Source organism: Microcebus murinus, chromosome X (assembly GCF_040939455.1).
Source record: "Microcebus murinus isolate Inina chromosome X, M.murinus_Inina_mat1.0, whole genome shotgun sequence".
NCBI lineage: Eukaryota > Metazoa > Chordata > Mammalia > Primates > Cheirogaleidae > Microcebus > Microcebus murinus.
This window is the reverse complement of record NC_134136.1, coordinates 107,034,728-107,055,662: the sequence shown is the minus strand read 5'-3', so window position 1 is coordinate 107,055,662 and position 20,935 is coordinate 107,034,728. Positions and strand designations below refer to the sequence as shown.

The 20,935-nt window shown below is 34.7% G+C and overlaps 1 protein-coding gene across 9 annotated transcripts in view; it reads left to right on the top strand.

Moving 5' to 3' along the window:
* DMD (dystrophin) overlaps positions 1–20,935 on the top strand; it is a 2,109,452-nt gene that overhangs the window by 684,312 nt on the left and 1,404,205 nt on the right. For all 9 annotated transcript variants that reach the window (XM_012756891.3, XM_012756894.3, XM_012756895.3 and 6 more), the window contains one exon: positions 83–202. In XM_012756891.3, coding sequence (XP_012612345.1) covers positions 83–202 — 120 coding nt within the window. The remainder of the gene's footprint in view (positions 1–82; positions 203–20,935) is intronic.

Sequence of the window (20,935 nt, the reverse complement as noted above, 5' to 3'; positions counted from 1 at the left end):
ACACATTCAGAAAGAAATGTTTTAAACATCCATATCAGACTATTATTTTAATTTTATTTTTAAACATTTTTTTATCTTTCAGGTGCTTCAAGAAGATCTAGAACAAGAACAAGTCAGGGTCAATTCTCTCACTCACATGGTGGTGGTAGTTGACGAATCAAGTGGAGATCATGCAACTGCTGCTTTGGAAGAACAACTTAAGGTCAGATTTGGTTTAATAACTAAATATGTCCTTCCAAACAATTACAATTTGAAAAGTATTTAAAACATGTAGAATGTAATTTATATATTACACATACATAAAATGCAATATATTTATTAAAACTAATTCAAATCATTTCATATTTGTGCATATTTCCATTTCATTAACTGTATACTAGTTTGTTTACACTAGTTTTCTGACCTTTATGGAAATATACAAATGCAGATCCACATTTTTTTATTATACTGAAGAGCATGTATTAGAGAAATGGTCTGAGGAATATTACTTGTCCTCTTCAAACCTAAAGTCTAAGAGAAGACAAAGGTAAAAACACAAGAACAATGACATTCAATTACATAAGGAAAAAAGAATGCCTTCAGTATATTTATTCCTTGAAGCCTTCATTTGTAGTCCTGATGAGGGCATGTCAGGATGTTTAAGTCATGGAAGTCTGGTTGGAGTAGATATTTAGCCTTTCAAGCCCTTTTTCAACCTAATTTATAGTAATTGTGTTTTTGAAAACTCAACTAGTACCTATTAACTAAATATAAAGTGGATATTTTAATATTTTTATCTTTTCTTCCAAATGGGCAGTTTTACTGTAAATATATTCAATAAGTTATATATACTCATACTAAAACATCAATATTAAGGGAAAACAAAACAATTTATTCTGGATGATTACACATAAAATCATAAACATATATCATTTAACTACAGATTAAATTTGAGACATTCATTGTGTCCACCAAATGCTTGCCTTTCCTTAGTGACAGGAACAACAATACTGATATGTCTAAGGATCCAATCAATGTGGGTTTTAATGGCTTTATCTGCCCGAAGTGATTCTAAACATAGTTTCTCCTACCTAACCTATAACACGCTTTCTTAAAGCCTTATCTCTGCTTTCTTTTCTTTTTGTGTGAAATGTCTTTTTTTTATCCCAGTGAAATGTCATTTCCTCATGTTACTGCTTTAGAGTGCTAATCTCCAACAATGTTATCTCACTCTTCATCATTAAATGACAAAGGGGAAAACTCTTGAACTAACAGATTGGACACTGCTACAACCGAACATTTAACATATACTGACAACCCATATTAATTGCATATGTTTCAATGGAATTACAAGCATCTAAAAAGGCTTATGACATCAGATATTATAATATTTCATTATATATGATTATTTATATTACACATACACACACCAGCTAACGTGCTGTGTTTTAAGGAATTCCATAGTTCTGATATAATAGTAACTATTTAAAGATGGGTAAAATATAACACTCAATGTTTCCCAGAAAATTTCAGAAACAATAAAAGAATGTTGGAAATCAGGGGTTGCAGGAGGGTAACTGATTAAAAAAAGACTTGAAGCAAACATTTTAATAAGTCATAGAGTATTTTCAGTTAAAAGAACAACTGAAAAACATCCACTTTAGCTTTAACTGACCCAGTACAACAAGCTTTTTAATATAATTATTCCAAGGTGATGCTTGTGCGACTAAGTCATTTTGAAAAATGGTCCACAGGACTCACAGATGGTCACTGGGTTAGATCTTAGGTAAGATAAATTGGGAATGGTGGGTGTAAGCCAATTTATATTCATTATCCTACTTGCTTTCATTTTTATCTTATTTTCTGTTTTTATTTCATTGGCCCGAAAACATCTGCTAAGATAGATGTGCATTTATTGGTTATCTCTAATTCACAGAAACTCAGTCTGCAATTTTCCATGATTGCCTCCTCCTTTTATGGTCATTCCTTTTCAGCCTCCTTTTTTCTCCCAAATTCCATTACCCCTTTTGATACTCTCAATTTGCCTCTATATGGCTCCTTACTGTCACCCGATTTTTAGATAATCTAGACTAATGTCTAAAAGGGCAGACTTAAAAGGAATCAAATGGAAAGAAATCCCCTGCTATATCTCTTCTTTCTTCCTATTTCATCACTTTCCTCAGTCCCAAAGGAATGCATGCTTTAATTTTGTACCTTATTTAACCATTGGCTGGAATTGCCCTGGAATGCACTGCTTTCATTTGACTTTGAAATATAGATGATTCTTTCTTAGGCTCTTTGCAAGTGAGATAATCTTGTTTTACATAGTTTAATCTTTAACAGCAAGGGGAAGAGCAAGAGAAGATGGTAAAGAAGGAGGAAGAGAGGAGAAATAATAAAGTATACAAAGATGATGAATAAAGTATTCAAAGATAGATCAATTTAAAGCAACATAGATATCCTGGACACATGATAAGAATTCCATACTCACTTCAGAGACTGTGAACTATATAATATGTTTCATAGCAACCCAGAGGTATTCTGGTAGAAGTAATTGGAATAATTACAGGAAAGAGAAACAGGTATTTAAACAACATACAAACAAACAAAGTCAAAAACCTGAGAGGGATCCTTGGAAGTTTTATTGGAACAATGTCTGGTCATCCACAACTTATTTCTGAACATTTCTTAGTGTTAAGTGCTCATCTCATGCCTTCTTTTCCTCCTCTATGGTCTCTCACATTACCACAATATCTTCATCCATTTGCTCCAATTCTGTTGAAGTCCTATCCAGAAGCTCAAAAAGGATATACAGTTGTCATTAGTAAAGAGACACACAAGAGGAAAACTAGGAAAGGAACTCTTCCATTTAGTACAATAAGAAAAAGATGCATACTTATCCCAAATTACAACTCTAAAAATACTTCTCAATAGAATCAGTATGAAGATCACATGTACTGATTTATTCTATGAACTCTGTTATTATCATATTGTGTTATAATTTCTCTAACTTTAAAAGACTTTTAGAAGTCTTGTTTTTAAAAGGTTTGAAGAAAAAGCAAAGATAGGCCAGAACATATGTTTAGGGATTCTAAAAGATGGCATGGCTTATAAAGGATAAGATTCTGAAAAATGAAGTCTGTTGTAAATTAATTTGATTCTCTATCTCAGAGGTTCAGCTTGTCCCTCAGCAATGTCACCACAGGTCAGAGTCTTGTCCTTAACTTGAAATATTTCTGGGATATCAGTTCCCAGAGAGCCTGATTTATAAACAATAATGCCAGTTACCTAATTTTATTGAGAAATGTCTTTGCTAAATAACTAAAATTGGTAATTTATGTAGTCTTCTGTCCTGAAGGACATTATCATATCTCTTTTGAAGCATTCCACATCTTATTTTTTTCAACATGTACTTGTTATATTCTATTCTATTGTTATATTATATTCTATTCTGTACTTGTTATATTCTATTCCTATTATATTCATAGGAATTCTATAATTCCTATGTTTTAGGAATTATACTTAGTAAGGATTAAAACAGTGGAAAAGAAGAGAATTTTTCACTAATTTCCTTGCTTGGGATAGGTAATTTGTGAGCCTGCTGCCTTCCTTGGAACATTGGAACAATGGTGGCCATTCCTCAGGCTCCTTCTTTGGAATTGAATGCTATTGGTAATTTCAATCTAGTAGAGGAAAGAGACATTAATAAAATACTTACAAAAAAGAGCAAATATTAAAGAATGGACACAACTTATTTCTGAAGGAAAAGGATAAGGTTTTGTGACAGAAAATAAATCTGACTTAAACTGAAGTTTGAAGGCATGGTATGATTCCTGAGGAAAGTAGTGTTTAAACTAGAATCTAAAGAATATATTGGAGAAAACTGGATAAAATGCGTATGTATAAAGGATTCGTGAAGGGGGATAGAGTTATTAGGAAGAGGAAAGGGCAGATCAAGTGAGTGTGGTACCCTCAAAGAACTGAGAGAGGGTACTTTGGCTACAACATTGAGGTTTAGAAAAGTGATGCTAGAGGTTTGGCAAGTAAACAGGGGTTTACCTAAGAATTATAATCAGTGTGCAATACTAAACTTTACCATAATTCCTTCAGTTAACAAATATGTTGAGTAGTTGTTCTCTGCCAGGGCAGCAGCTAGGATTATAATGGTTGGGGATGTTGAGAAGCAGGGGCAACAGTCATGATGTTTGCCCTCCTGGGCCTGCACTAAGAAAATACAATTAAATATAAAGTTATGGCCATGATGAGATCAATGTGGCAAAAATACACATTAATAGATGACCTCTCATGTTCTACAAGGTGAGAAAATGCCTCCATACATGCCCTTCAATGAAATCTGACAATTTAGTAGAAATTAATTAGGCAACACTAGAGAGGAGGAAAATATTCTGGATGGAATAATATTTATCCATTCATTCAACAAATATGCATTGAGTGCCTAATAGGTGTCAGCCAAAAGTCTAGGGTTTAAGGTTAAGTTATGGAAAAATACAAATTGTTCTTCTATAAGGCTTACGTTGCTAGCAATATCATAAGTAAGTGTCATACCATGAAAAACTGATAAGAGCAATAAGGAAAAAAAAAAAAAAAAGACCAGTGAAGAAAGCAGTTTTACATGGTTTAGTCAGGGGAAGACTCATTGAGAAAGTGGCATTTGAACAAAAACTAGAACAAGGTAAAGGAGTTATTTTAGAGGCGAAAAGGTCCTATGTGTCCTTTTGCATTTAGAAAACTGAAAAAACGACTGTTAATGGAATATAAAGCCCATTATTCTAGGGAGATAGCTGTTTCTAATGAACAAAGAACCAGAAAAGTGGTTTAGGTCCATAAGTTATAGAAGATGCTCTAATAAAAACTCTTCCAGAGAAAAGGCAGAGCCATTAAAATCTCATTTTTAGATATTTGTCTGTACAAGTTAAAACTTGAGAGCCCACCAAATGTACTAAAGGTTTCTAAGGCCATAGACCTAGAATAGTTTCTGGCATATAAAAAGCCCTTGAATTATTTTGTTAAATGACTTTAATCTTGAAGTTATTGTCTACCATTTTGGAGAATTAAAAGTATATTCAAAGAATGGATAAAGATGAATATCCTATTTTTAAGAAGGAAAGCGTGGAAAACACAACTTTAGAGTAGATTATTAAATGTAAGGTCATGCATACTACTACATTTCGGTGCCCATCTCATTGAGTTAATAAACATGTTTATTGAATGAAGGAATAGTTTTTGAAAATGAGAAAGATCTCTAAGAACTAAGATACATTCAGTAAAATCAAGATATGAAAACCAACTTTATATCAAATGGCATTAAATAATTTGTACAAATATTATGTGGTATTAAGACAAATTGGTGGACTTATTAAATTGGATGATCCAGTGAAATTAAATGAATATAAAGTATTTTGATTTCCCTAAAGTATTTACAGAGTCTCTCATGGTATGTTTATTGATAAGTTGTGTATTCCTATTTCTACATAGGTTGGAGGAGAATGTCTGTGTTTTGTTATATTCCTTTCTAGTATCTGATGTATGTGCTAGATAATTGGACTGAAAATGATTAAAATGTGTCAAACTGTAGTATAAGAAAATTCCGGAAAAAAAAGCCACTTGAGGATTTAGCTGGGTCACTGTAAAGTCCACCCCTGTAGACATCCTTAATAGATTTCCTCTCACACATTACCTTAGAAGATTTAGAACAGTGTCCTGTGCAGTTAGAATGTCATACACAAATATTACATCCCAGTCTTTTAAGTTTTAAATCAGGAAAGGCATGTTTATTGTTTGAAATGTTACTTATTTTTTTAAAGCAATCTCTTTGAATCAATTGGATAAGTTTGGGATAAGAAAAGTATGACTTCCCATCCACAGATATAAATGTAATTGTATATAAATGTAAATGTATAAAGTACATATAAATGTATATATGAATGCATGTATATACAAGTACATTTTTATATATTCTCTTTATGCATGTATATATGTGTATATTTGTATATATATATATATAACATATATGTACACATACATACATATGTGTATAACAGAGGAGAGTGTACTTACTTGGGTACAAGCTTAACATTAAACCAAGGAGGATGATATAGATTTTTAGTAAGTAAATGCAGTTTGGGGCAGTGATATAGTATTCTAGATTATAGGAACTAAGAATTAGAGTCAGTGCCAGGGCAGTCTGTTTTAGCTGGATTTTCTAGGATGGTGGCATCCTGTAAAGAATGTTTGTAGAATCAGGAATGATTGGCCGGGCATGGCAGCTCACACCTGTAATCTCAGCACTTTGGGAGGCTGAGGTGGGAAAATCACTTGAGGCCAAGAGTTCGAGTATCAGGAATTATTTAATTTGAGGAAAAAACCTAAGCAGGGAGAAGTGGTGCATGAACAGTATTGTCATGCTAAGAAAGAAAGGTATTTTTTCCATTTCTATTTCTTCAAAAGGCTATGCCTCAAAATAGACAGAAGTTGGTGACTCTGGATGTTTTCTGCCACATACTTCCTAAGCCCATTTTCTTCTCTCTCATTCTCTCCTGGGTATTCATCTTGAAGTCCAAAAAGCACTTCAAACTCAGCAAGGTGAAACTTAACTCATTGTGCCCTATCTCTTTCTAAACCTGCTTCCTTTACTGAATTCCTTACTTTTGTTATTGCACTGTCACTCACTATGACACTTTACCTGAAATCTAGAGTCATCCCAGAGTCATTCCTGGTTTTTTTTTTCCCTTATAAGCCCTTTGCATTTAACGTTATAATATTTCTTAACTGTCTCTCATATTCATTATTTCATCTTTGTTCCTGTCAACCACTCCCAAGGTAAAGGCCATTATCATAAGCTCCTGAAAAGTCCTTGCCCCTCTTCATACCCCTCTTCCATCCAGTTTCCATGTTGAATCAATATAGGTTCTCAGGAACCTATCAGTTTCTCCTCTGCTTAAAATCCTGAATCGCTTTCCATTCTCTACAGATTCTGATCACTTTGGTCTAGAAGATCTTTTATTGCCTGAAACCTAGACTTATCTCCTACTTCCCTCTCATATCCCTCAGCCTGCATTCTATTCATACAAGCTATTTCTGATACCTGTGTGTCACCACCTCTTTGTGCATACTACCCTTTTTAATCAGAATACTCTACTTTGTGATGTCTACTTTGAAAATTCCAACTATGTATAGAAAATTCAGTTCAAATTTTCGTTTGTGAAGATGACCATTCTGCCTGATGATGGCCATTTCCTCTTTGTCCCATCTCTATACCCTAGTTATACCTGTTTTAGCAGTGGCGATATACTTTTGCAGTTAATATTTATATATTTTCCTCTTTTACTAGACTCTACGTTTCATGAGATTGCTATCTTAGACATTCTTAAATACAGTGCCAGATATAAGTGATCAGTAATGTTTACGGGATGGCTGAATTAATCTATAAGCAAATGGTTGGATGGAATTCCAAAAAGGAATTTTTGACTTAGCAAAAGAGAGAGCTTTTTATTATAAGGCAGTTAAAAGTAGAAACTCTGGAAATAGACTTTTCCTACTCTGCCTCCTATCTATAGTATTCCTTTGGGCAAGTCACTTAACCAGTTTGGCTTTAATTTTCCCGCCTATAACATAAAGATTATAATAGGATCTATATTAGGATCTATATTACAGGATAGCGTAAAGAATAAAAGAGTTGAGAAGCTAAAGCATTTACAAAAATGCCTGGAATATAGTAAGCAATACTAATATCAGTTAATATTATTGTTAATAGTATTACACGAGAGTTATAGTGGGTTATAGGATGTGGCAAGCTTTTCTTCATTAATAATATTTAGCACAGAAATCGCATATGTTCAAGTATGTGTTAGAAGTGTTTTTATACTTACTGGGAAATTAGACTTGATGACCTCCAAAGTCTCTTCTATAATAATACCAAATTTTATAATGATAGAATGCACAAAAATAAAAGGAAATGCTGTCCACCCTTAACTAGTAGAAGCATAACTTTCCCTCATTCTACAGATAATGTCAGATTAAGAAGCATGATTTATCTCAAAATTACTTTGACCAAAAAAAAAAAAGCAATCTGAATACAATTGCAAAATATAAACAATTTGAACACTACATTCTGCCAATTATGTGAGCAACAATATAATTTTCAAAAGTGACAAAGTAAATCTGGAGAAGTAGAAAAATAAGAGTGCCAAACATTTAATAGCAATATCTTTTTGGACATTGTTATCATTATTGTTTGGATCATTTATATGGAGAAAACATGTCTACAGAATGTTAAAATCTATAGAATTAAGAAATAGAAGTTATTTATGAAGAAGAATATCAATAAAAAAACATTTTATGTCTCATTCTAGTTTCTAATATTTGGTGAATAAAATGCATCTGAAAAACAAAAGATAACTTTAAATGTGATGGAAATAAGCTAAAGTGTCAGTAATTATTGTTCCTGATGTAATGATTATAATTATTAGCCTTTTGTTTGCTTAGTATTTCACAGGAGTTTTACATACTCATATATGCAATACTGTACCTATAGAACAAATGAGAAAGCCCAGGCATAATGAAGTTAAATCCAAGTTCACATACCTTGCAAGTGGCAGGGCTAAGAATGGTACACAGATGTGTGTGATAACTTAGTCTAGGTTTTCTTTTAATCTCTCAATTTCATAGGAGAAAATTACTATATGACTTTGAGAAAATTATGTATTTCTTCTCAGTTCTGGTTTACTCATCAGCAAAAGAGGGACAAAGGAACCTATCTAACAAAGTAATGTATCTGTACTTGTAAATTTAACTCATGCATACAAATGCACTATATATATTTAGCTCCTGTCACATCACATTACAATAAGTATTTAAATATTTTTATCTTCTAGAATGACATTGTCCAATAGGAAAGCTGCTATCAATATGTGACCATTTTGAGCACTTGAATTGTGGTTGATGTGTTTGAGGAAGTGGATTTTTAATTATATTTATTTAAATTTATATATAAAACAATACTTAATTTGATTATTAGAAAACTTTTAATTATGTTTTGAACATCTTAAATACGTGAATTGATTTTTAACTGCACATTTTATGAAGTCTAAATATATTTTAAATATTTCTAATGTAAAATGAACATCCACATCCAATGTGCTATAAGCTATAATACAAGCTAGATTTTGAGGAATTCTGTTGATACATGACCTGTGGTAACTCATTTAGCCAATAGGGTATTAAGTAGATTTAAAAGAACACAATCTCTAGATTACTAGAGCCTGCTTCTATCCTGGCTTTATGACTTATTAGTTCACCAATAAAATCTCTCATGCTCAAGTTTTCAAATGAACTCAAATATAATAAGGATAAAAAATACCCACCATACAAAATTACAGGAAAATTATAAGCAAATATGTTAGAATAATAGTATTCTTTATAAACATGTTATTTTTTACATTTTAAAAATTGTTATTTATAACATAAAATCTGTACATATTTATGGGGCACATATGATATTTGACTACATTATAGACTTTGTAATGATCAAGTCAGGGTATTTAGGGTATCCATCACCTTGAGTATTTATCATTTTTGTGTTAGGAACATTTCAAGTCCTCTCTTCTAGCTATTTTAAAATATTGAATACATTTTTGTTAACTATAGTCAACCTACTCTGCTGTCAAACATTAAAATTTGTTCCTTCTAACTGTACGTTTGCACCCTTAAGCAACCTTTCTTCATCGCCATTCCACTTCCTCTCCCGACACACACCCTTCCCAGCTTCTGGGAACTTTAATATCATTCTACTCTCGACCTCCATGTGGTCAACTTTTTTAGCTCTCACATGTGAGTAAAAACATATGATATTTGTCTTTCTGTGCCTGCCTTATTTCATTCAACATAATGACCTCCAGTTCCATTCATGTTGCTAAAATGACATGATTTCATTCTTTTTATGGCAAAATAACATCCCATGTGTATATATACTCATATATCCCATTTTCTTTATCTGTTGATGGACATCTAGGTTGATTCCATATCTTTGTTATTGTGAATAGTGCTACAATAAACATGGGGTGTAGGTATGACCTTGATATACTGTTTTCCTTTTCTTGGGACAAATACCCATAGTGGGATTGCTAATTTGCGTAGATTGTATGATAGATCTATATTTAGTTTATTGAGAATTCTCCATATTGTTTTCCATAGTGGCTGTGCTAATTTACATTCCCACCAACAGTGTATAAGAGTTCCTCTTCTACTAATTCTTGCCGGCATCTGTTATTTTTTTGTCTTTTTAATAATAGCCATTCTAACTGGGGTGAGGTAATATCTCATTGTGGTTTTGATTTACATTTTTCTGATAAGAAGTGATGTTGAGCATTTTTTAAATACCTGTTGACCATTTGAATGTCTTCTTTTTAGAGCTGTCAATTAATGTCTTTTGCCCCTTTTTTAATGGATGGGATTATTTGGATTTGTTTTACTATTGTTTGAGTTCCTTGTATATTCCAGATATTAGTCCTTTGCCAGATGAATAGTTTGCAAATATGTTCCCCATAAAAGAGGTTGGCTCTTCACTGTTGATTGTTCCCTTTGCTGTGCAGAAGCCTTTTAGTTTAATTAAGTCTCATTTGTCTATTTGTTTGGGGCTTTTTTATCTGTGCCTCTGAGTTCTTAGTCATAAAATCTTTGCCTAAACCACTATTCTGAAGTGTTTCTCCTATGTTTTCTTATAGCAGTTTTATAGTGTTTCAGGTCTTATATTTAAGACTTTAATTCATCTTGAGTTGATTTTTGTATATGGTGTAAGATAGGGGTTCAGTTTCATTCTTCTGCCTTAGGGATATCCAATTTTCTGAGCACCATTTATTGAAGATGGTGTCTTTTCCCAATATATGTTCTTGGAACCTTTGTCAAAAATCAGTTGGTTAAATACGCAAATTTATTTCTGGGTTTCCTATTTTGTTTCATTGGTATCCTGAAACTTCACTGGATTTGCTTAACAGCTCTAAGAATTTTTTGGTGAGATCTTTTGTTTTTTCTATATATGATTGTGTCATCTGCAAAGAGGGGCAATTTGACTTCCTTTGTTATGATTTCGAAGTCTTTTCTTTCTCTTGACTAATTACTCTGGTGAGGAGTTCTAGTACTATGTCAACTAGGAGTAGTGAAAGTAGCTATCCTTGTCTTGTTCTAGGTCTTAGAGGAAATGCTTTCAACTTTTCCCCATTTAGTATGATGTTAGCTGTGGATTTGTCATATATGAGCTTTATTATGTGTAAGTATTCTAATATGTTTAAAATGTTGATATGTTGGTCTCTGGAAAATAATCTAAACATTATTCCATGGAACACTTTTTATCCGAGTACCAAGAAAAGTGCATAAGTCATAATAATAGCTTGAAGACTTTTCAAAAAGGTAACATACTCATAATACCACAACTAAATAAAAAGCTAGTATGTTAATAGCAACCAAGAAGCCTCTATCAAGCCCTATCATATTCAAAAACTCTTCCCAGCTCTCACAGATAACTTCTACCTTGATTTATAATGCCTCAGATTAGTCTTGCTATATTTTTAACTTAATATAAATGGAATTGCATAGTATATAGAATTGTATAAATGGCTTTTTTCCCGCTCAATATTATTCATGAGATTCATCTATGTTGCATATACCATTAGTTTATTAATTTCCATTGTTTGATAGTATCACTTTATATGAATATATAACAATTTAATTATACATTCTACTGTTCAGAAATATGGGTTATTTCCAATTTGGAAACATTACAAATAATGCTGCTGTGAACATAAATTGTACATATTTTATTGTAGGTACATACCTAGGATTAGAGTTTCTTAAACATTGGGTATATGCATGTTTAGCTTTATAGGTATTAACAAAGAGTTTTCTAAAGTTGTATAAATTTATAATCTCACCACTAGTTAATGAAGGTACAAATTGTTTTACATCTTCTTTGGTACTTAGTTATCAAACATTTTAATTTGAGCCTTTCTTGTGGCTGTATAATGCTATCTCTTATATTTAATTTGCATGTACTAATGACTAGTGAGTTTGAACACTATTTCTGTTTATTGGCTAATTGAATGATCTCTTTTGTGAAATGTTCATTTTTCTATTGGATTGTCTATATTTCTCTTAGTGATTTATTATAGATTTTTTTCTGTTTTCTTTTCCTTTCTTTTTTTTTTTTGAGACAGGGTCACACTCTGTCACCCCAGTTAGAGTACAGTGGCCTCATCACAGCTCATTACAACTTCAAACTCCTGAGCTCCAACAATACTGCTACCTCTGCCTCCCAAGTATCTGAGAGTACAGGCACATGCCACTGCACCTGACTAATTTTTCTATTTTTTATAGAGATGGGATCTTGCTCTTGCTCAGGCTTGTTCTCAAACTTCTGACCAAGCAATCCTTCTGCCTTGGCCTCCCAGAGGATTACGGGCTAGAGCCACCGCACCCAGCCTGTAGTTATTTGTAAATATATATATCAGATATTAATATTTTTGGTTATGTATATTAGTTTTATTTGTCAATGAGTACCTTGTTTTTTCACTCATTAATGATATCTTTATTAATACATTAAGTTTAAATTTGATATATTCCACGTCAGTATTTTATGTTATGGTTAGTATATTTTTATCCTTAGTTTGAAAATAAAATTGTGTACTCTAAAATCTTGAAGCTATTCTTTTGGATTGCCATACAGGAACTTTATTGCTCTACCTTTCATATTACAATCTACCTATTATTAATAGTGTGAGAAAGGGATGAATATCCATTTTTTTCCATATAAATTTAATTGAAACAACAGCATTGCAAAGCCTAACCTTTTCTCAGTGTTCTACATTGTCACCTTTGACATAAATATAATAAATCAAATACTTATACAAGTATGGATCAGTTTATAAGCTCTAATCAGTTTTTTTTTGATGCTGAAGTTTTATTTACTTATTTATTTATTTTCTTTTTTTTTATTTCGGCATATTACAGGGATACAGATTTTAAGGTTTCAATAAATGCTCATTTCCCCCCTCCCCCCACAAGTCTGAATCTCCAGCATGACCATCCCCCAGATGGTGCACATCTCACTCATTATATATGTATATACCCGCCCCCCTCCCCCCTGCCCAATACCCTATTACTGCAGTACCTATGTGACCACTTAGGTGCTGTTCAGTTAATACCAATTTGCTGGTGAGTATATGTGGTGCTTGTTTTTCCATTCTTGGGAAACTTCACTTAATATAGTATGGGTTCCAGCTCTAACCAGGAAAATATAAGATGTGCTATATCACCATTGTTTCTTAGAGCTGAATAGTACTCCATGGTATACATATACCACATTTTATTAATCCATTCTTGGATTGATGGGCACTTGGGCTGTTTCCACAGCCTTGCAATTATGAGTTGTGCTGCCATAAACATTCAAGTGCAGGTGTCTTTTTTGTAGAGTGTCATTGGATCTTTTGGGTAGATGCCCAGCAATGGGATTGCAGGATCAAATGGTAGATTCACTTGTATCGCTTTAAGGTATCTCCATATTGCTTTCCACAGAGGATGAACTAATTTGCAGTCCCACCAGCAGTGTAGGAGTATAGAATTTATTTATTTCCATCTTGATTTCTTCATTTATGAAGTAATCATTTAGTAGGAGGTTGTTTAATTTCCATGTTTTTGTGTAGAAATGTGAGTTTCTGTTAGGGTTGATTTCTACTTTTATTCCACTGAGATCTGAGAAGGTGCATGGTATGATTTCTATTTTTTTAAATTTCTTGAGATTTACTTTGTGTCCTAGGATATGGTCAATCTTAGAGAATGTCCCGTGAACTGATGAGAAGAACATATATTCAGTGGATTTTGGGTAGAATGTCCTGTAGATGTCAGTCAGACCCAGTTGTTCCAAGGTTTTGTTTAAGTCCATTATTTCTTTATTAATTTTCTGTTTGGAGGATCTATCTTGTGCCGTCAGTGGGGTATTGAAATCTCCGGTGATTATGGAGTTGCTATTAATCTATTTGCTTAGATCCAGTAAGGTTTGCTTTATGAAACTGGGTGAACCTAAGTTGGGTGCATATATATTTAAAATTGTTCTCTCTTCTTGTTGAAGTGTGCCCTTAACCATTATATAATGACCCTCTTTGTCTTTCACTACTTTTGTTGGTTTGAAAACTAAATCATCTGAAATTAGAACTGCCACGCCAGCCTTCTTTTGGCTTCCACTTGCCTGGAATACTGATCTCTACCCTTTTACTTTTAGTCTATGCATCCTTGCAGGTTAGATGTGTTTCTTGAATACAGCATATACTTGGCCTGTATTTTCTTATCCATTCAGCCAGCCTATGTCTCTTGAGTGGAGAGTTTAAGCCATTCACATTTTTTGAGAGAACTGATAGGTAAGGTAGATTACTGTTCATTCTGTTGGGTTGGATGTTGTTGCTTTGATTTCTCTCTTGAGCCATTGTGTTATCTGGCCTTTAATGTTTGGGTTTTAGTTGTTTTTATATTCGTGAGTTTTCATTATGGTGTTCCGTGTGTAACACTGTTTTGAGTACTTCTTGTAGGGCTGGTCTTGTCTTGGTGAATTCTCTGAGCCTTTGCTTGTCTGAGAATGTCTTTATTTCTCCTTCATATATGAAGCTTAGTTTTGCAGGGAAGAAGATTCTAGGCTGGGCATTGTTTTGTTTCAGAAGAGTGAGAATGGGGCCCCAGTCTCTCCTTGCTTGTAAAGTCTCATTAGAGAAGTCTGGTGTTATTCGAATTGGCTTTCCCTTGTATGTCACTTGCTTCTTTCATCTTACACCTCTTAGAATGGCCTCTTTAGTTGATATTTTGGTCAGTCTGATGACTGCATGTTGTGATGTCTTCCTGTTTGCATTGAATCTCCCAGGGGTCCTCTGAGCTTCTTGAACTTGTATATCGAGATTTTGAGCAAGGCCTGGGAAATTTTCCTCTATTATATCTTCAAATAGCTTGTCCAACCCTTGGGTGTTGTCCTCTTCCCCTTCTGGTAACCCTATGACCCTCACATTAGGTTTCTTCACATAATCCCACATCTCTTGTAGGCTTTGCTCTTTTCTCTTGTTTCTCTGCTCTATCTCTGTGATGGTTTTATTTAGTTGGAGGGTGTTATCTTCAATCTCTGCGATTCTTTCTTCTGTTTGACCTACCCTGTTCTTGAGACTTTCCACTGTAGTTCCCTGAATTGATTCTTCATTTCCAGGAGTTCGGTAAAACTTTTCTTCATTGTGTCTATTTCTTTAGTGAACTTTTGTTCTAGGTCCTGGAGGCTTTTTGTGGTTTCTTTGTGTTGGTTATTGAGTTGTTGTTGCACGTCGGTGAGTGTTCTTATGATCCACATATGAAATTCCTCTTCTGTCATTTTGGTTGCCTGATTTGGGTTGGTGTCCATTTCTAGGAGGCTGGCGCTCCTCTTTGGGGGTGTGTTTTCCATTTGGTTCTTCATATTTCCTGAGTTCCTTCGCTGATTTCTTCCCATGTCGATCAGTTGTTGTTTCTTTTCTTTAGGTTTTTGTTTGGGTATTCTCACGCCTTGTTTAGTTTCTGAGCCGTTAGGTGGTGTCTGTGGGTGAGATTCGACCACTCCCTGTATAATGAGTCAGTGGGTGCCGTGAAAAGGCTGTGCAGGATGCCATCCCTGTCAGTAGGTGGCGCTTGTTTGGAGGAACAGGCTATGCTGGTTTTTTTGTGTCCTGTTATCAGCTCTTGTTCTGGGCCGAGCTGGGTTGGGTAAGCCTGCCCTCAGTCACCACCAATGCCGTTAGCAGGGGTCAAAGTTCTGTTCTCTGCTTCCAGGAAAAGCTGTCAGGGTGGGGCTGGAATGGTCCCTCTCAGCCAGAAAGTCTGCTGTCGGAGTGGGGCTGTCTGAGACCCATAGTCTGGAGCAGGCCTCGCTTCTTTCCACCCTCCCCAGCTCCCCAGCTACTCCTGGGCCTCTGCCAGCAGGCCAGACCACACGCCACCAGGCTTCCCCAGATTGTGATGCCGGCGGGGAGGTTCCCTGCACAGAAATGCTGCCTGGGCTGGGCGCACGGCCTCCCTTTGGTGGGAAGGTTGCCCTCTAGGAAGCTGATCTGCCCCTAGAGGCACACACACCTCAGCAGGCTGTTAACAAACATCTCTTCTGTGCCCCGAGCAATGCTAGACCTCGGTGCACGGGATCTGGTCTGCAGGTCCAACCTCTGGGTCCCAGAGTTCAAACTGTATCCCCACCAGGGAGAGGAGTTCTGGTCCCAATTCACCCACAGGGAGCCCAAGCTGTGTATGTGTCTCTCAGCCTCTGAGTCGGTACTGTTCTCCTGGGAACACCGTGCCAGCAGCACCTGGGAGGGCTGGCAGGTAGGTAGCTCACAGTCTGAGTTCCCCTTAGTCAGCTGTAGGGTCCCAAAAGGGAAGGTCCTGTTCCCTGGAGGTGCCTCTGGCTGGTGGCTGTATTGTCTGTCTGGGCAGTGGCACGTAGGGTCAACGGAGGGGAGGAGGAGGCAATATGGCGCCTGCTGCGCGGCTTGGGTCTGTGCACACGGAGGTGCCCCGAGGGATTTGAGAGTCTGGTGCCGTGTCCACTACAGGCTCACCGCTAGCTGGCAGTGGCTGTCTCTGGGCTGGTGTCCGCAGGTGTCTCCACCTGCTGGGGAGTCCACCAGCAGTCCCAAATGCAGGGGAGGGGAAAGGTGATTTATCCACCTACCCTCCCCGCTGGTCTCCGTGTTGCTCCGGCGGTCTCAGCTTCCAGTTCTCCTCCACAGCCTCCTCCCGTGGAGTCTCCCGGGGTCTCAGGTACCCCTCCTTCCGGCCCTCGTCTGCTGTATGCTCCCCTTCTTGCTTCTTTTTTCTAATTTCTGCTAAAATCTGTCCTTTCTGCAGAGACACTCTTTCTGGCAGTGTTTCTCATCCGCCATCTTGATCCTCCTCCTCTAATCAGTTTTGTTTGTCTACTTGCCTATCCTTATGCCAAGACCACAATGTTTTAATACCTATAGGTTTATGATAAATTTTGATATCTGGTTATATTGTAAAAGAAAAATTGCACCAGACAGTTAAACAGGCAAGAACAACTTGATGCGGGACTGTTGAAATATTGATCAAGAGTATTGCCATAGGTGAGAGAGACTGAACTCAATTCCACTGAACAAAAGGCAGGAGAATTTTTAAGTACTGGGATAAGCTAGTGAAAAAGTAATGGAGAATGTTAGGAGATTGTATGGTCAATGTGATTGGTCCGTATGTGTTAGCTGATTGGTGCTTACTGAAATTAGTCTCCTACCCTTCTATAGAGACTGGAAGAAAGATGCACTATCTTTCTTGATAATTATTTTTCAGGGAGATGGCTCCTAGGTCCTTAAGAAAGATATTCCTGAGTTATAGAAGATTTACATGTCATGGTGGCAAAGAATATATTTATTGTTGCAAGTTTTCTAAAATAAGTGCTCTAGGAGAAGGGAGCTCAGGAGCCTATTGTCCCTTTCTAAAGTTAGTCAAGCTCAGAGGAACACTAAGTTTGTCTTGGTTTGTTAGTCAAAGGAAGACATTCGTATTTGTTTCCTTCCTTTTCAAAGATTATCTTGGATGTTTTTGGCCATTTGCATTTCCAAATACATTTTAGAAATGGCTTGTCAATACCCTCTTTTAAAAAAATTCCTACTTGGTTTTAATTGAATTTCATTGAATCTATATATCAGTTTGTAAAGAATTAACATTTTTATTATATAAAATTTCTTATTATATAAACAGTTCAATCCATGAATGTGGAATAGCCTTTCATTTCTTTAAGTCTATATTGTCTCTCAATAACGTCTTATAGTTTTCAAGGTACAGAGTCTTAAACTTTTTTTGAGATTTATTCCTAGGTTTTTTTATATTTTTGTTGTTGTAAATGATATCTTTTTGAAATTTCATTTTGTATTTGTGCGGACATGGAGAAATACAATTGATTTTTATTTCTTGGCCTTGTATCCAGATCATACTAAATTTACTTATTAATTAGAATAGTTTATCTATAGCCTCATTCAGATATACATGTACAGATTGTGAGTAATGACATTTTTATTTCTCCCTTTCCAATCATTCCTGTTATTAATCTTTCTTGCCTTATTGTACTGCATAAATACTGTAGTACAATAGGAGTATCATGAATATTTGTTTATCATTTTAGATCTCAGAGGTAAGGTTTTAATAAATCACCATTAAGTATAATATTTCCTGTAGGTTTGTTTTATGTGCCTTTTATTCTTAGTGTTCTAAGAAGTTTTATTATTATTGTGTGCTGAATTTTATCAAACACATTTTTCAGGATTACTTGAGTTGATCATATTAGTTTTCTCCTTTATTCTGTTAATATATCAAATTACATTACATATTTTTCTAATGTTAAAATAGGCTTGATTTCTGAAATAAACTAAACCTGGATGATATGTATAATCCTTTTTATGTATTGCTAGATTTTCCTAGCATTTTAAAACATTTTTAAAAATTTGATTTAGAGTTTTCCCGTTACGTTCATGAAAGTTATCAGCCTGTTATTTTCCTTTCTTGTAATATGCTTGTTAGACTTTTATCTGATTATGCAGGCTTGGGATCTTGCCTTGTTATCTGGAATACACAGATGGGAAAGTTTTAAATTAAAACTTTAATATATTTAATAAACATAAACATTTTCATTTTTGATTTGCATCTTTCAATGTTTTTGATTTCCATTTTCTAGATTTTCCATTTTTGTGTCAGTTTGAGTAGTTTTTGTCCTTCTAGGAATTGGTCTATTGCATCTAAAATTATAAGTATGTTCATATAAAGTTTTGTTTGGTCCTCATGATATTTAATAATATTCTATTAGTTATCAATGTTTGAAATTGAGGAAATGTGATGTGAATCAAAGAATTGTTATCTTTTCTGGAGAAAGTAAGTGATTTGATGATTCTTGAACCATTTTTCTACATATTAATCTCAGTAGGAATCAAGTAGCTCTGTATTCTTTAGCATGTGCTCTCCATTTAGTCACAATCCCCATTACTCCCCATACTCTTACATAGTTATTTTATGCATTTTATTATGTATACACATTAGAATTTGTGATTTCCTTTGGATGGAAAGTTCTAACACCAAGAGATAGAATGGATATAGATGCCTGTTTTCCATGTACTTACTTTCAAATAAGATATATATTGGAGCACAGACCTGGTTTAAAAATGCAAAAGTAAAATATTTTCAACTCTTGTACAAAATATAAGACTTAAAGACTATAGGTTTTACAGATGCAAAACCTTTATAATTTTAGTGTCCTGCTAAGATATTTTACTGTGTCCTATATAAAGTTATTTTATGCTTCAGATTTATTATATCTGAAATAAAAGATGATTGTCTATCAAATAAACTCTAAATCCTTACCAATCACAAGCATTTCAATAATTCATCACAGTTTTCAGAGCATTTTCACATTTATTGGTCTATCTGGCAATAGCAATGACCTGGCTGGGAAGGTAACAGAGCAGGTAATATTTTCTCCATTTCGCTGGTGAGAAAACTATAGCCCAGCAATATTAAGAGTTTACCCATGTATGTTACCAAGTTGGGCAACACTAGAGCTGGGGTGAGAATTCAGGTAGTCAGTGCTTTAAGTCCAGGGATATGTAACAGGTTAGTAGATACAAAGATTCTAAAAGATGATTCTAAGATAAAAACTGGGAGAAACCCTTATATAGATAACTGCAGTGGTAGTATTCAGCTTTGAGACATTTTTGTACTATCTGAAATACATGTATTCCTCCAAAAGACATTAACCTCAAAGGTAAGGAACACACCACCTTAAGGAGTTCAGTCTGTGAGGCATAAAACAATAAGGAACAGTAAAACCTCAAGGTGACAAGGAATGCTTGAGAAAGTGATGAATGCTAGAAAGAATACTGTCATGCCAGAATGCTTCTTAGAACTCCTGATCTTTATTTTCTGGTATCCCAGTTGAATAGACTGGTGGGAGCTATGAAGTACAGAGTTTATTAAGCTGCCACAGAACATTAAATAATAGCCTACAAATATTAATAGTAAGAGCAATGGCAACAACAAAGGGGCCTTTCCAGATTTATTCATTAGCATTTTATACACTCATAAAAATAAATAATATCTGAAACAGACTGAAACAGCACACAGAAGAATATGCTTCTTCAAGTTAAAATCTCACTACACTTTCAGCATAATAACCAAGGCAGAATTTCATTAGCAAATCAGACAGTCATATTTACCTTTTAAAAATAAATTCTGGAAAAGGGCACATGATCTTAATCTGGAAGTACAAGTATTTTCTGAGTTTTTAATGATCAAACAGATATGGAGTTATAATGTCAAATATGTTTTTAGATCAAATTGTAACCTTAGGCTTCAAATCCTTGTCAAATGGTTTAGATATAATGTTTAGTTAAATCTAGTCAAACTTCTGCAAAAATCAAACAAAAGCTCAAAGGAATTTAGCATCTTTGTATCTTGCTGTAAGTTAGGTCACAGAAATTAGAAGGTATATGTTTGATGCTGAATGTTCTACTGAATGAATGACATCATGAAAGATCATGGGCTTATAGCCAGAAAGATCTGAGCCCATATCCCAGATATTCAATACTATGTCCTCTGTGGCCTTAGACAAGTTTCTTAACCCATCCGAATGTCAGTTTCCTCATCTGTAAACTGCAGAAGTGACTCTCATGAATTTCCTAAATTCAATCCAGAGATATTACAGGATAATTTAAACTGAAGTAAGAATCATATTTTCTGAGCAACCTCCAATAAGTGTTTCCTAATAGATCAAAATATGTTTTTCCACCCTAGACCATATGGTAGAGAGTAAAGATATAAGGCATGCCATTTTATAGTATGCTGCTTCCATTAGCAGTTGTAAAACATGTAAAATTGTGAGCAGAATCATAGT